Source organism: Papio anubis, chromosome 11, assembly GCF_008728515.1.
Source record: "Papio anubis isolate 15944 chromosome 11, Panubis1.0, whole genome shotgun sequence".
In the NCBI taxonomy this organism is placed as follows: Eukaryota; Metazoa; Chordata; class Mammalia; order Primates; family Cercopithecidae; genus Papio; species Papio anubis.
In genome coordinates, this window is record NC_044986.1 from 93678309 (window position 1) to 93693591 (window position 15283).

Sequence of the window (15283 nt, forward strand, 5' to 3'; positions counted from 1 at the left end):
TGCCAAAGATGTCTCCTACATCTTTGGACGAAATTATTTCCTTCTCCTGCTGAGTGGCACGTGTCAGTGACTGCTAGTCTACTACTGAGCCCTAATGGGACAGACTTTTCTCACTCTTCAACCTGACATTCGTATCCCATTATGGGCCCTCTCTAATCCAAAATCTGATAAAGTGGTACATGCCCAGGAAAATTCTACTAAAAGGGGGATACTGCATATCCAATCAATTAGACCTTAGACAAATTCATAAAATATGGCCTTACACTCACAGGCACAGAGATCTCTCTGCTGTTTTAAACAAACCATTGACTCGGTAAGGCACTTGCCTGAAAGATTTGCCACCTGACAAGAAAGCATGATTAACTAATGGAAAAGCCTCTCTCAAAGGTCATAAAATCTCAGTGGAGTGACACATTCCTTCACCATAATGATGGTGAGTTGTTGAGATCCCATGGTATTGGACATTTTTCAAAACTGGGTAAACTTCAGGCATTCTTCATGGCCATAGAGCACAATCTCCTCAGACTGACTGAATTGCACCCTTATAAAGACTAATGAGCCATCAGTAATGAGCCTAGTTACACTGTCAGGCTGTTGAGTCCCCTAGGACAGAACTCTTTTATATATATATAATGGAGTCTCGCTCTGTCACCCAGTGGCATGATCTCGGCTCACTGCAACCTCCACCTCCCGGGTTCAAGTGATTCCTCTGCCTCAGCCTCCTAAGTAGCTAGGACTACAGGCATGCGACACCATGCCCAGCTAATTTTTGTATTTTTAGGAGAGATGGGGTTTCACCAAATTGGCCAGTCTGGTCTTGAACTCCTGACCTTGTGATCCGCCTGCCTCAGCCTCCCAAAGTGCTGGGATTACAGGTGTGAGCCACAACGCCTGGCCAACAGAACTCTTTACACTTGCTTTTCTGAGGTAAACTTTGCCCAAGGAAATAGTTACAACAACTTAGTCACAAGCTCAATTCTTATATTCTATGTGTATATGTCCATGAGAAGGAACTGAATCTAAAGGAAAACATTTGACATGAAAAAGCCAGTTAAGAATGTGTGACCATCATCTCTAGTATAGTCTTGGGTCCCTGTTCAAATCCATCCCACCATGAAGGAACACAATGGACAATAAGGAATTTATTCAAAAGACATAGAAGTCTTCAGGAAGCTGAGGTGCGAAAAGCCCTTGAGTCCAGGAGTTCTAGACCAGCCTGGGCAACATAGGGAGACTGTGTCTCTATAAAAAATAAAACAATTAGCTGGGTGTGGTGGTGCATGCCTGTGGTCCCCACCAATCAGACGGCTACGGTGGGAGGATGGCTTCAGCGTGGGAGGTTGACGACATACTAAGCCATGATGGTGCCACTGCACTCCAGCCTAGGAGACAAAGTGAGACCCTATATCAAAAGAAAAAAAAAAAAAGACATACAGGCCACTGTTCTCCATCAAGCTTATTCTACTTGCAATTTAAGGCAGCCTCTTTGAAAACAACCTCCACAAGGCTTGTCAGTCCACTTTTCCCTAATTGTTTACAAGTTACAGGCTACCATACCAAGCAAGGGCCCCTCTTGCCATGGTTAAACTCCAAAGTACCTAGAAGTTAAAGAGTAGATAAAAATATCATTTCAAGAGGAATAGCATACTCCTTTTCTTTTCTTTTCTTTTCTTTTTTTTTTTAACGCCCTTTGCTTTGACCTCAGTTGCAAGAGAACACACAATATATTGCTCATTTAAAAGCATCAGATGGTGCTGCAGACATCCTCTTCTACCCTGCAGGTGACCTATGATGGCAAAATGGTAACTTTGAGGTCCCCACTGAACTATCACTCCAGACAAAGGACAATATGGCTCATCTCCATGGAGAAAAACAGATCTGTTTGTCAGATGTGAACATATCTGACCCTGGGAAATGGTTGGAGGCAGATGTTCAAGGGAGGTGATGAATGACTTTCTCTTTCCTATGGCAGATATGGAACAGACATTCCAAAACAAAGGTATCTGTGCTTAGCCGGGAAAAAGAGTTCATAATGTGAAGTTATTAGGATGTTAGTTCTACATCCTCATCTAACCCAGCTGGTGACCTTACTAATATTCTTCTCCCAGACAATACTAAGGAAATCGGTATGCTCAGGTCCAAGTGTCAGCCAGAGCTAATGCAGAGATCTATAATAATGAGTCTCCAAGATCAAAGGGTGGACAGCAGTGAGATAAATCTTTATTCATGGATGGTCCTGGTGATTCTCTTTCTTCCCTCTTTTTGTGGTTTCACAGAGCTGGCTCAGCAGGACTGTTTGACTCACTGATACCAGCTACATTGGTATATAAAGTACCTACTCCCTTCTCCCTTTTTCCAACAAGGCCATTGCCCCAACCAGGAAGCTCTCAGTGATACACAGTTAATTAGATGCTCTCTATGCCCTCCCAATTCCCCTATAATTTTGTAAAGTGATACGTGAGAAGGGGGTTCCTCTCAGCAGCATCTTTTATGGTGAATTCAGCTTTGCTTAATCTAAGTCTATTTCTGTATGGAATCACGACAACTCAGGGGATATTTTATCCTCTATTGCTTCCTGGATTGCAATGTTTCCTCTATAAAATCTACCTTATGACTACTATTTGGGTCACTAGTCATATGCCCCTTAACTGTTATCCCAGTTAACTGAGGATACTAAAAGCTCCTTTAGTCTAGCTCTTTTAGTTATAACATAAATTTTCATTTGTAGAAATTTATTTTGATAAAAATTGAAAAGAAACAAAACATTTTAACAGCTTTTATTTCACAATTAGATAATGCCTTTTCTTCATTGTTAACACCTTCCTTGACCACCCAATCTAAATTATCCTTCCCTGTGACTGTCAGATATGTAGTTTCATTACCTTCATGTATTAGTCTCCAAAATCATCTTGTTCATTTATTTTTACTTGTTTATGTTTTGTCTCTCCTGTTATAATGTAAGTACCACAAGAAAAGGCATCTTATCTGTCTGATTTTTCAGTGAAACACAATACCCCAAAAAGAACTGGACATATGAAGGTGACAAAAGTATCCGTTGAATGAGTTGGGTGAATAAATGAATGAGTAAATTCAACAGCTAATCATCTAATCTATGGAGAAAAAAAATGGACATGTTCCACCACTCTTCTCTTGTATGTTTTTGTGCTTTATAGAAAACCCAAGTAATAGTGAAAGTCCTAATGAAAGTGTTTAGAAAGAAATAGGTTGACTGTGTAACTGTTAAAAATAAAACACCATGAATTAGTTTACATTTTCATTTCTAAAAAGTGTGAATTTCAATGCCGCAAAACATTTAAGAAAAGCTAACAACACACATGATGCGAAACAATAAATCATTAAAATCTATTGTTTGATTATTTACCACTAACTCCATTCCCTAAGCCAAAATAAGCTGATAAATGTTGTAAAGAGCAAAATTGTACTTTATTGTAAGCAATACCATGTATCTGCTCAGGTGGGGTCTCCTTACTTCGCTCCCATCCACTCTCTGAAGGTTTGGGAGACTTTTCCAAAGTATTTCAGAAACTCTATTAGGATCTAAGAAGTAACCCAAAATGAAGGTTGATGAATAATATTGTGCCATGTGCTTAATAGTTTGAATTTTTATAATATTTAGCAATATAATATAATATGTAATGTATTATATTATATTATTATATAATATATAATAATTAACCTAAATCTATTGAGGGCAATTCTATAAAACCTATCAAGCTGAAACAACCTATTTCATCTCATATTTCCCATTATTGTCCTTAGTCTAGGATCCAAACAAAATGAATTTTTGGCCTTTTCCTGAGCGCACTGTATAGATTCTAAACATCCTCGTCTTTGCCTCAAAGCAAAGTTCTGTCCACTCGGCACACCCTTTCCTCACATTTCCCTGTTAAAATCCAACCCAACCATCCTTCTTAAATTAAATGGTATGTAATTCTTAATCCAGTCAGAAACAACTTTTCCTCTTCTTTGATGTAGCTTCTTGGTAATGTTTTATAGAATGCAACGTCTGCATTATACTCCACTTATTTTTGTACATGTCTAGTCGACCCTACTAGACTGTTAATGCATTGAGGGCAAGGACCATATATTTAAAGCCCTTTATATCCCATAATACCCAGTACAGTGCCTTGCACAGCATGGATGCTCAGTCAGTGTTTCCTCATTTGAGCTAAACTGAATTGAAATGAATTACAATCATCTTCCTCCTGAAGTTATTACATCAATCAACATTTCTAGGGGAAAAAAGGCATTTAAGAGGGATTATTTGATATATTCATTCTATGATTTTTTTTAATCTTGATGTCCTATCATCCTCATTCTGTTGTTCTCCATTGAACCCTTCTTCCATTCTATCACTTCCCATTAAAATTCTAAAATGTGACTTATCAGAAAAGTAGAATGAGGGCTGGCAGGGGTAGTAACTCACTAGGTAATATTATCATAATGCCTCTTTAAGATTTTTCCGAACACCCATGGAAAGTAACTGGGACTGCCTTACCATGTCTTCATAGAGACTAGAAACTCTCTTTAAAATGCTTTTTGTAAGCCAATGTTTGTATTTTCTGGGAGTTACCAATGTACAAAGAGCCTATCACATTTATCAGCAGCAACTAAATGTTCAATATTAAAACAACTTATATCAAAAGTTACCACCTCATGTTCTTCAGGGTGATAAACTACTGGCTCTGCAGGATTTTCAAAGGCTATAGGTCACCATGATTGCATGGAAAACTATAGTAATATTTCATGCTCTACCATAATCTGAGTATGAATATAAGAGCACCAGCCGCGCACAGTGGCTCACGCCTGTAATCCCAACACTTTGGGAATCCGAGGTGAGTGGATCACCTGAGGACAGGAATTTGAGACCAGCCTGGCCAACATGGCAAAACCCCGTCTCTACTAAAAATATAAAAGTTAGCCGGGCACGGTGGCGGGCACCTGTAATCCCAGCTACTGGGGAGGCTGAGGCAGGAGAATCACTTGAACCCGGGAGGCGGAGGTTGCAGTGAGCTGAGATCATGCCACTGCCCTCCAGCCTGGGCAATAAGAGCCAGACTCCATCTAAAAAAAAAAAAGCACCATGCTTTTGCTTTATTTCTTCCTATTTCTGCATGATACATAAGTTCCCATTACTGTTGCAGATAATTATTAATACTTTTCCTTATACATTCTCAAATGCTGACCATACATATTTAAAATATAAAGAAATCAACAATAAGAAACCAACCATAATAAGTTTGCAAAGCAACAAGTGGACCAATGTCTAATTTTCTCTTGCACATTGTATTTAAAACATGTAGTTTTTAGTATATATCTAGTTAGTATTTAAAATATATACTTTTAAATATAAACATTCACTACAAACATTTAAAATGAACATTTTCAAAACTTCTGGCCATTAATCATTACACTTATTACCTAATTCTTGCTAATTCACCTGGGTCTATAATCCATAAATATTTAAAATGGCAATGAAGTACATAAATGCATACTTGTAGGTAATTCCTCTTTACTCCATGGTAATGTGAATCAAGAAAGTCTGTGAATCAATCATAATATAATAATCAAAGAGACTCACTAGTGAAAACTATAAGATTCAATTGGATGAATCAATCAACTCAATTATATATGTGAATGCATGTACATATATATGTGTGCGTATAGTAACTGAGTTAAAATAGAAGGTAAAAATGATTTTTCAGTAAGTTGTTTATGTATCTAGCTCATGCATCTTGATGATAACTAAGTTGAAAATAAGGGTTAGTTCCTCACTATCTGGAAATTTTAATTGTTGTTGTCAGAAAAAAAAGTGTGTTTGTACATAGACCTGGTCCTTAATTTAAATTTTTCATTTAATTTTTACTTTTGACTGCATCAACTCCTCAAACTTTGAAATCTAAAGTTTCTAACATTTTCTACTTAAAATTAGTTTCAAAGAGTTTTGTGACAAAATTTAATATGATTATTTTCATTACTTAGGTATGCAAACTGATAAAGATTAGAAAATGACAGAACAAATTTTTAAAAAGTGTTTTACCTTTTTTCAATCAGTCTTCCGCTTTGGGCAGTGATCTGTGATAAAGATAATACTAGATTTAAAAATATCAAGTATGCATATACAATGCTTACATTCAGTCATTTAGAAAAATGTCATTTAATATGACAATTTTGTAAGATTAAGGTATCAAAAAAGCAAAGAAATTATCATATTTTAGCATTGGAAGAGACACTATAGAAGGAGAGTAGGCCCTAAAATTACACTTGTATTTCTAAATTAAGAGCAAATAAGGTTTTATACTTTTAGTAAACAAAAAAATTTTTTTTGAATGAAAGAAAAGCATGTTTATTAGAGCAACGGAGTTCAAGAAAACAGCTGCTCCATAGACAGAGCAGGCCTGCTCCATAGGCAGAGTAGCCCAAAATTTATTTCAAACTTATCTATTACATAATTATCTAATCCTTTTAAATATTCTTGTTGAAGGATGTATAATGCTAATATTATGCATAATAAACTGTGGAGGTGATTTTTGTAATTTATCAATTTTAAAATAAGTATACTGAGAATACTTGTTCAAATATGTTTACAGAACTATGTAACCAACAGTGTTAGGCCAGCCGGGCAAGGTGGCTCACAACTGTAATCCCAGCACTTTGGGAGGCCAAGGCAGGCAGATCACCTGAGGTCAGGAGTTCAAGACTAGCCTGGCCAATATGGCGAAACCCTGTCTCCACTAAAAATACAAAAATTAGCTGGGTGTGGTGGCAGGCTCCTGTAATCCCAGCTACTCGGGAGGCTGAGAGAGGAGAATTGTCTGAACCTGAACCAAGGAGGCAGAGGTTGCAATGAGCCAAGATCGCACCATTGCACTCCAGTCTGGGCAACAGAGTGAGACTCCGTCTCGGAAAAAAAAAAAAAAAAAAAAAAAGGCCAGTGGCCTTAAAAGTGTGATTTTTATTAATAAATTACCTCTTGTGAATATAATACATACTTTCCTATAGTATAAATGTTGATTGTAGGCTTTATTCTGGACCTGATTTTCATCTAATTCAGTTTCTTTTATGCAGAGATTAACTGGTTTTATCCTTATTCCCCTGTGGCAAAGACTTCTAAATGGTCAACAAACTAATTTTCTCTTCTTCTTAGACACATTGTTAGTCTACATTTGTTAATTCTCCCTGTAGTTAAACGTAGCAAATAGAATGTGAGAAAAACGGATGTGCATCTCCTCCAGCCAGGTCAATGAAAATTACTCATGTTTGTCCTCCATATTCTTTTCTGATAGCTAGGTAACTATGCCCAGTGTGGCTCAGGAAGCCACATGTGAGATGGCAAACCTTCCATATGCCAGGATACCTTAACAACCCTGTGGAGCAGAACTCCCTACCACGAACACTGACCTTGAACTTCCTTGGACTATTAACACCAGGAAAGAAGCTTCCATTGTGTTAGAGCCATCATACATTTTGTGTCTATATGTCACAATAGTCACAATAGTTATCCTATATACTAACTAATAAATCATCAATGATTTTCATACAGCCTATGCAGACAACTCCTACAGAGCTAAACAGGGATGCAAAATAACAGTTACATAGGACTTCATGATACACAAAAGCAGTTCATAAGCATTATCTCATTATACCCTCACAGTATTCTTTTTTTTTTTTTTTGAGACAGAGTCTCATTCTGTCATGCAGGCTGGAGTACAGTGGCACTATCTGGGCTCACTGCAACCTCTGCCTCCCGGGTTCAAGTGATTCTTCTGCCTTAGCCTCCAGAACAGCTGGGATTATAGGCACACACCACCATGCCTGGCTAATTTTTCTTTTTTTTTTTTTTTTTTTTTTTAGTAGAGACAGGGTTTCACCATATTGGCCAGGCTGGTCTCCAACTCTTGACCTCAACTCTCGCCCACCTCCCAAAGTGCTGGGATTACAGGCATGAGCCACTGCACCCGGCCACAGTATTCTTATAAAGTATTATCATCCTCCATTAATTAAAAGTTTATAGATAATTATGTATAGTTCCTGACAGAAACAATAATAGTTCTTGCCCCTCCCTCTGAATTAAAAAAGACTATTATTCTAATAAACAACCTCAAAAACAGATGCAAAAACAAAAAGGAACTACTTTTTCCAACCTGTCATTATGACATACATATCACAGGGCTTTTGTGTAATATAGTGTCCAGTAGTAGGAGTTCCAAATATTTTTCCTCTACTTGTAAATTTTAGGTGTCTATAGCAAAGGCTGATAAGGTGGCTTCCCTGTGAAGCTCAGACCCAAGAGCATTGAGGCCTTCCCACCTCAGATGCGAAAGCCTGCTCTTGATACTCATAATATCACAGCTCCACAGCCAACCAAGGGCACTATGATACCCAGGAGAGCTCTATCAGCAGAAAAAAATGAAATTAATTTATAGTTACAATATACACAAAAACCTTATTAATTATGGGATCAATAAAAGGGAAGAATACATCTACCCCACTGATGCGCAATTATCCTCTTTACAAACAGTATCTTACATGTTATTCCTTTACCCAGAAATTTTCTTTTCCAAAAATTGAAGTCCAAACTGCTTGATTTAGCATTTGATTCAGGAATTTTCACAATCTCATACTTATCTATTAATACTCATGATAGGTAGCCTCTAAAATGGCTACCAGTGATCCCTGCTCATGGTGTTCACACCAGTGTTATACCTTTCTCTTGTGTGTGAGCTGGCGCTAGTGACTACTTCCACTTTTAATGAACAGGATATGACAAAAGTGATGGAATGTCACTTCCAAGATTAGATTCTCTCTCTGTCTCTGTCTCCATGTCGATTTTTCTCCATCTATGTCTCCCTATATCTCACTCTGCCTTTGTTTTCATGTTGTAAGCTACATTATGGAGAGGCCCCTATAGCAAAGTACTGATGTCTCAAATCAATAGCCAGCAAGAACCTGAGGCCTAACAACAGTCATGTGAGTACATGAATGAGCTCGGGAGTACATCCTTCTCCAGTTGGACCTTAAAATACATACAGCCAAGGGTAATGCCTTGGCTACATCCTTGTGAGAGGGAACCTGAGCCAGAGGACACACCTAAGGAACATTAGGATTCCTGACCTACAAATATTCTGAGATAGTACATGTTTGCTGTCTACACCACTAAATTTTGGCATAATTTGTTATGTTGCAAAAAATAACTGAAACAGTACTTTTTGTTTCTCATTTATCTTTTAACCAGATACATTTTAGGAAAGGGAGAAGGGAGAAACAGTGTTTCAAGCAGAGAACAAAACAGGCAAGATACTTAAGGTTACAGAAAACACCATATGTTCTATAAACTTAAAGAAGGTTCAGTGTAGCTAAAGCATAAAATATATGATACACATGTGCATATGAAAGTATGTGCAATAGCCTGGGGGGATAATTAAAGATGAGGCTGGGGCCTCAGGAAAAGACCAGATCTAACAAAGCCTTAAACCATAATTAGGACTTTGTTCTTAAAGTAAGGGCAGTAGAAAGCATTCAAGATTTTAGGCAAGAAGGTAACAAACAAATATCAATTTTTGCAAGATGACTAGCCACCAACAAGGAGACTGGCCTGGAAAGAGAGAGACCAATTAGAGTCCTGGTGGGAGCTTGACTAACAGAACTGTCAGTAATATTGACAAAACTGGACAGAATTTGATAGATAATAATTGGGTCAAGACGAAGGAAAAGAAGAAATAACAGTGATGCTGGACTTTATAGTTTCAGCAATTAGATGGATGAGGATGCCAGGAGACTGAATACTGAGAGATAAAGCAGGTCTGAGAAGAATGCAATTGGTTCATTTAGGGACATGGTGAATTCTAGATGTTTGAAGCGCATTGAAATAGAAAAATTCAGTATGTTATGAATAATAGGTCTGGAAATGAGGTGTTATTCAAGTTAGAGATAAGAGATTTATATGGCCCTAGAAGCCATGAAGGTATATGAGCATGTTCAGAAAGAGTATATGGAATAAAAAGAAACTCTAGGACAGAACCCAGAGAAGTACTAACATTTAAAGAATGAGCAAAGCAAGAGGAGACCAAAGAGGTGTTCCAAAAATATATAAGGAAAACCAAATAATTATGCTGTTTCTCAAACAAACTATAGACTATATATGTACCCCAGAACTTAAAGTATAATACAAAAATATTTAAAAATAAATGATTAAACATGGTTAAATGCTGCTAAGAGGACAAATGAGATTAAACTATAAATCATCTGGCCGGGCGTAGTGACTCATGCCTGTAATCCCAGCACTTTGGGAGGTTGAGGCAGGTGGATCACCTAAGGTCTGGAGTTCGAGACCAGTCTGACCAACATGGTGAAACTCCATCTCTACTAAAAATATAAAAATTTAGCCAGGCGTGGTGGCAGGCACCTGTAATATCAGCTACTTGGGGGGCTGAGGCAGGAGAATCACTTGAATCTGGGAGGCAGAGGTTGTAGTGAGCTGAGATCACAACACTGCACTCCGGCCGGGGCAACAAGAGAGAAACTCCATCTCAAAAAATAAAAAGAAAGAAAGAAAAAAACTATAAAGCATCCTTCAGAATAGCATCAAATAGATTTGTTGTAACCTTGGCAAAAATAGTTTTAATACAGTGATTGAGAAAGAAGATTACAGTTAAATTACTATAAGAACATGGACAGTGAGTATAAACTTCTATTACATCAAAATCTCCAATAATGATATCTCCTATTTCACTATTACCAGAACAAGCCATCTGAATACATGACATTATATACACCGTCTGTGCAAAGAACCTAGCATATAATAGATGTTTAATTAATGAGTGTTAAGCTAGATACACAAGAAGACAGATGTGTATTGATCTATATATAAACCCACTAAAATTAGAATCACTTATGTGTGAAAGCAATGTGATGTTTTAGCTACTGTTCTGCTAAGGTTCATTTTACTATTTAATCTAACTTTTTCTGTCATATATGAAAACATTTGTTTTGGATTAGGAGATAAATACTGGGAAATAGAAAACAATAAAACTTTTAACAAAGCAAGTTTCAAATGCAGCCATGTAGACAAGCAAAGAAGATATCTTCAGATGTGATTTTGGAGCTGGAAAGACCTGAATTTGAAATCTAACTCAATATTACTCACTGTAATGCGGCATGGCTAATTTTTTAAAGTTTTGGTTTCATCCTCAAAATGGAGGTGCTAATAGCTATCTTATGGTCTTGTGTAAATGACTAGCCCATATACATAGATACAAAATGACTAGCAGATTTTATAATAATGGCAGATATAAAATGACTAGATTTTATAATAATAGCAGCTATAAAATGACTAGCAGATTTTAAGTTGTGCTGCTTCTTTTGTTCTTTGTCTTAAAGCAGCTGACAGACAATCCTACATTTCTTTAAATATTTTATATTCAATTCAGTGTACCTTACTCCATTTATATACATGACCTAACAACTTTAATAATTTTTATTGCCCTCAGAGAAACTGTCTTTATTATTTATCTTTCCAGGAAGAAGTTGAGGTCGTTCACAATAAAAATTACACAAAAAGAGAAGGTAAAAATAAAGGACTCAAATCTCAGATGCTGATGTGGTCATTCAAAATCAGTATATATTTAAGTCATAGTTTAGTATTCAAGATAATAATGAGTTGACATATCCAGAAGGTAAAGGGAAAAAGTAAAAACAAACCCAAAAACAGAAGCATGATTTTTTAAATAACATATACAAATGAAGTAAATAATAATACAAAAGACAAACTTCTCACAACATATACTACTGTCTCCATTTTGGTTATTTCCTCACCTGTGGATATTCTTGGATTTTATCACTTGTCTTCTGTCCACCTGACTCTGAAACCAGTGATTTTCCTGTTTCCTTCTCCAATGGTATAGTTTTTGAATCTTCACCTTTAACTTCTGTTTGACTATTACCCACTCGCATGGTTGTCTCAGTTTTCCCCTCACTTTTAAGTAACTTCCTCTCTTGACTTAGGAAATATTTAAGTTGATGCTTAGCTTTTTCAGCTTCCTGTTTTTAAAAAAGTACCAGTTTATTAAGCATTTTATGATATTTTCCTGCCAATACTACCACATTCAGAAATCTACATATATTTATGCCTACATGATTTCTCAACTCATTTTTACTGAGTTGAAGTGAGCAAAGGTAAGCTATTGGTATAATTCATACTTTAATAATTCCGCAGTTAAAATCAGAAGTTGTGAAGAAACCTCTTCCACCTTTGAGGGCTATTTTTATACCCACGAGTTTCTCCTGGCTGTTATTTTTAAGGCTCTAATTATTATACAAGCAAAATAAAAATTCATATAAGGTATATTTTATAAAAACTGATAGACTATAAGAAGGATAATTAGCACCTATAATATCAAAGAATGAAATAAAATGTGGAAAACAACTTATTTATTCTGGAATAAAATTCTTCTCAAAAATGTCACTTTTTATAATTTTTATTTAGTCATACAATTAACTTACTTATATAAAAGAATATATAAACAAAAAGAAAATTCACAAATAATCTCACCTCATAAAGAAAAATTACTATTAACATTTTGAGGTATATCCTTTCTAAACTTTTCTAAATATAGCTAGTGTGTGTATATATATATACACACTACATATATATATACACACACATACATACACACTATATACACATATATAGTGTGTGTACATATATATATACACTAGCTATATTTAGAAAAGTTTAAATATATATATGCAGGGTTTTTTGCAACCTCTAGTCTCCTGGGTTTAAGTCATCCCCCTACCTCAGCCTCCCAAGTAGCTGAGACTACAGGCTCACACCACCACACTCAGTCAGTCTGTGTATTTTTAGTAGAGACAGGGTTTCACCACGTTGCCCAGTCTGATTGCCAACTCTGGGCTCAAAGTGATCCACTGGCCTCGGCCCCCCAAAGTGCTGGGATTACAGGCATGAACCACCATGCCCAGCCAAATTTTTTAAATGTTTATCTAAATTGGGTCATACTATACATATTCACATATTATGCTCTTTTCATTAAATAATGTCATAGATATGTTTCTATAACAATGAATGTACATTTAAATCAGAATAGGTAACAGAAGTACGTTTAATAATATACCATAATTGTCTTAGCAAACTCCTTATCAATGGACATTAAGATCATTTCAAAATTTTTGCTATGACAACATATGACATTGTACATACTTGTGCAAACTCTCTGTATACTTTTTTCTTCTTTAGGACAAACTTTTAAAAGCTTTTATTGAGTGAAAAGGCTACATATTTCCAAGTTTGTTATGTCTTTTCTGTCTCCCAGAAAAGACATAACAAATATCTTTCATACTTCTATTATCAAAAAAATGATGAATATATCAATTCATACTTTTTTGATAATAGAAGTATGAGAAAAGTTGCTCATTTCAGTATACAACCACAAATACTACATATTTCTGTCCTTTACATTTTTACCAAGATGGTAGGCAAAACAATTTTATAATATACAAATATACTTTTGTCTATTCATTTATGAAATGCTTATAGTTTTTTTCATTTCTTATTGTATTATTTAACTAGAATTTTAAAAAGAGTAGTAAGAGTTAACATCTTGGTTCAACTGAGTTTAATTGGAATGCCTGCAGTATTTTACCTTTAAGTATATTGCTTATCAGCTTGAAATACATTGTCTTTTTTTCTTTTCCTTTTCTTTTTTTTATACTGCAACCATGACAGATGACTAGATTGCCGTTATTAGCTTAAGAAAGTTTGTTTTTCTTTATATCTCACTATTTTTGATAAGAATGAATATTAAATTTTATTAATATATCCCTAATGCATAAAATGAATATAGTTTAAACCTGGCCAAACAGCAGAATATGTAGACCTCTTCGCTTACAAAGTAAAAATTATTCATTTGAAAAGTTCTTTGTGGATATTTTCTTTACTTGTTAACAATGTTAAAGAAACATGACATCCTTTACCTGTAAAGCCTGTTTCAATTGCTCCTGAAGGACTTTGTTCTCAATTTCCAGACGTGCTACTTTCTAGGAAGTAACAAGAGGGAAAACGGTATTTACTTTGATATTTTTAATTAATTTAGTTTTACCGGTATTACTTTTCTAAAACCCATAGATAGCCAAGATAAGATTTGAGCATAGACATTGAACTGCACACCTTTCAGGTGTAATGATGGATAATGCCTGAAGCTAAAGCTTCCTATTGATTTTTCACAGGCAAACTGAGAATGAATCGGGGAAATTACAATTGCAATAAATTAAACGTTTCATTTCTCCTTTCCTCTAGGCCTGAAATATTTAAAAAGAAAAATTTCAAATTTTACTAAAAGAAGAACCTTTACTCTTAACACAACATAAACATTGTTCTGGCTTTGTGCAAATGAGCAAATTCTATTTCACGTGATGTTCCAGGAATTCTCCATCAAATTAAAGACACTTTGAGGACCATATTTAGAGTTCCCAGTTTTGCTTCTGATATGACTGAGTTCCCACTGGACAAATGCTGCCACACATAACAACCATAAACTCTGGACTAAATACAAGTATCAACAATAGGAGAACAATCAGGAGTAGGCAGATTTGTTAACTATTTTATTTTATTTTATTTTATTTTTTAGAGACAGGGTCTTGCTCTGTTACCCAGGCTAGAATGCAGCAGTGGGTTCCTAGCTCACTGCAGTCTCAAATTCGTAGGCTCAAGTCATCCTCCTGCCTCAGCCTTCCAAAGCATGGGGATTATAGGCATGAGCCACCACACACCCAGCCAAGTGTAGGTAGATTCTTGAGGGAAGGTGACACTTGGAGGAAGGGAAGAACTCTAGGTAAGTTTCTCATTTTTGTGGTTTTCAGTTTGAGAGCAATTCCTATCTGAGCCATTCAAGGTGCCTAATAGCTGATTTTAAAACTACCAGAGGACAGAGTTCAGGACAATTCAAGCCACTGGAAAGGTTAGAGGGAAATTATACAAAGAAAAGAATAAAAGAAAGGGAGCCCCAGATTCTTTGTATAAACTCTACCCAAATCTCCACCTGACCCCTGAACCACATATGCATAAAGAAGACTAAGCAGCCTAGCAAAAGCTAAAAAAACTAAAATGCAATTTGAGCTGCTACCTGAATATATAATTTACATTTTGAATCCAATAGCATTAATTATATATTAAAGAAAAAAAACCATCAGAAGAATATAACACAATCTAGGGTTTCAAGAATATGATATTCATAATTGCCAGGAT

At 35.9% G+C, this 15283-nt stretch overlaps 1 protein-coding gene across 3 annotated transcripts in view; it reads right to left on the reverse strand.

Moving 5' to 3' along the window:
- The window catches only part of CCDC7 (coiled-coil domain containing 7), a 408075-nt gene that overhangs the window by 285732 nt on the left and 107060 nt on the right, over positions 1-15283 (reverse strand). For 2 of the 3 annotated variants that reach the window (XM_031652407.1, XM_031652408.1), the window contains exons 15-18: positions 14014-14076; positions 11836-12060; positions 6062-6096; positions 3340-3558 (exon numbers count right to left, since the gene is read on the reverse strand). In XM_031652407.1, the coding sequence (XP_031508267.1) occupies positions 3552-3558; positions 6062-6096; positions 11836-12060; positions 14014-14076 (330 nt within the window). In that variant the 3' untranslated portion in view covers positions 3340-3551. Of the gene's footprint in view, positions 1-3339; positions 3559-6061; positions 6097-11835; positions 12061-14013; positions 14077-15283 lie in introns of those variants that run through there. The other variant, XM_031652409.1, reaches the window with a different exon arrangement.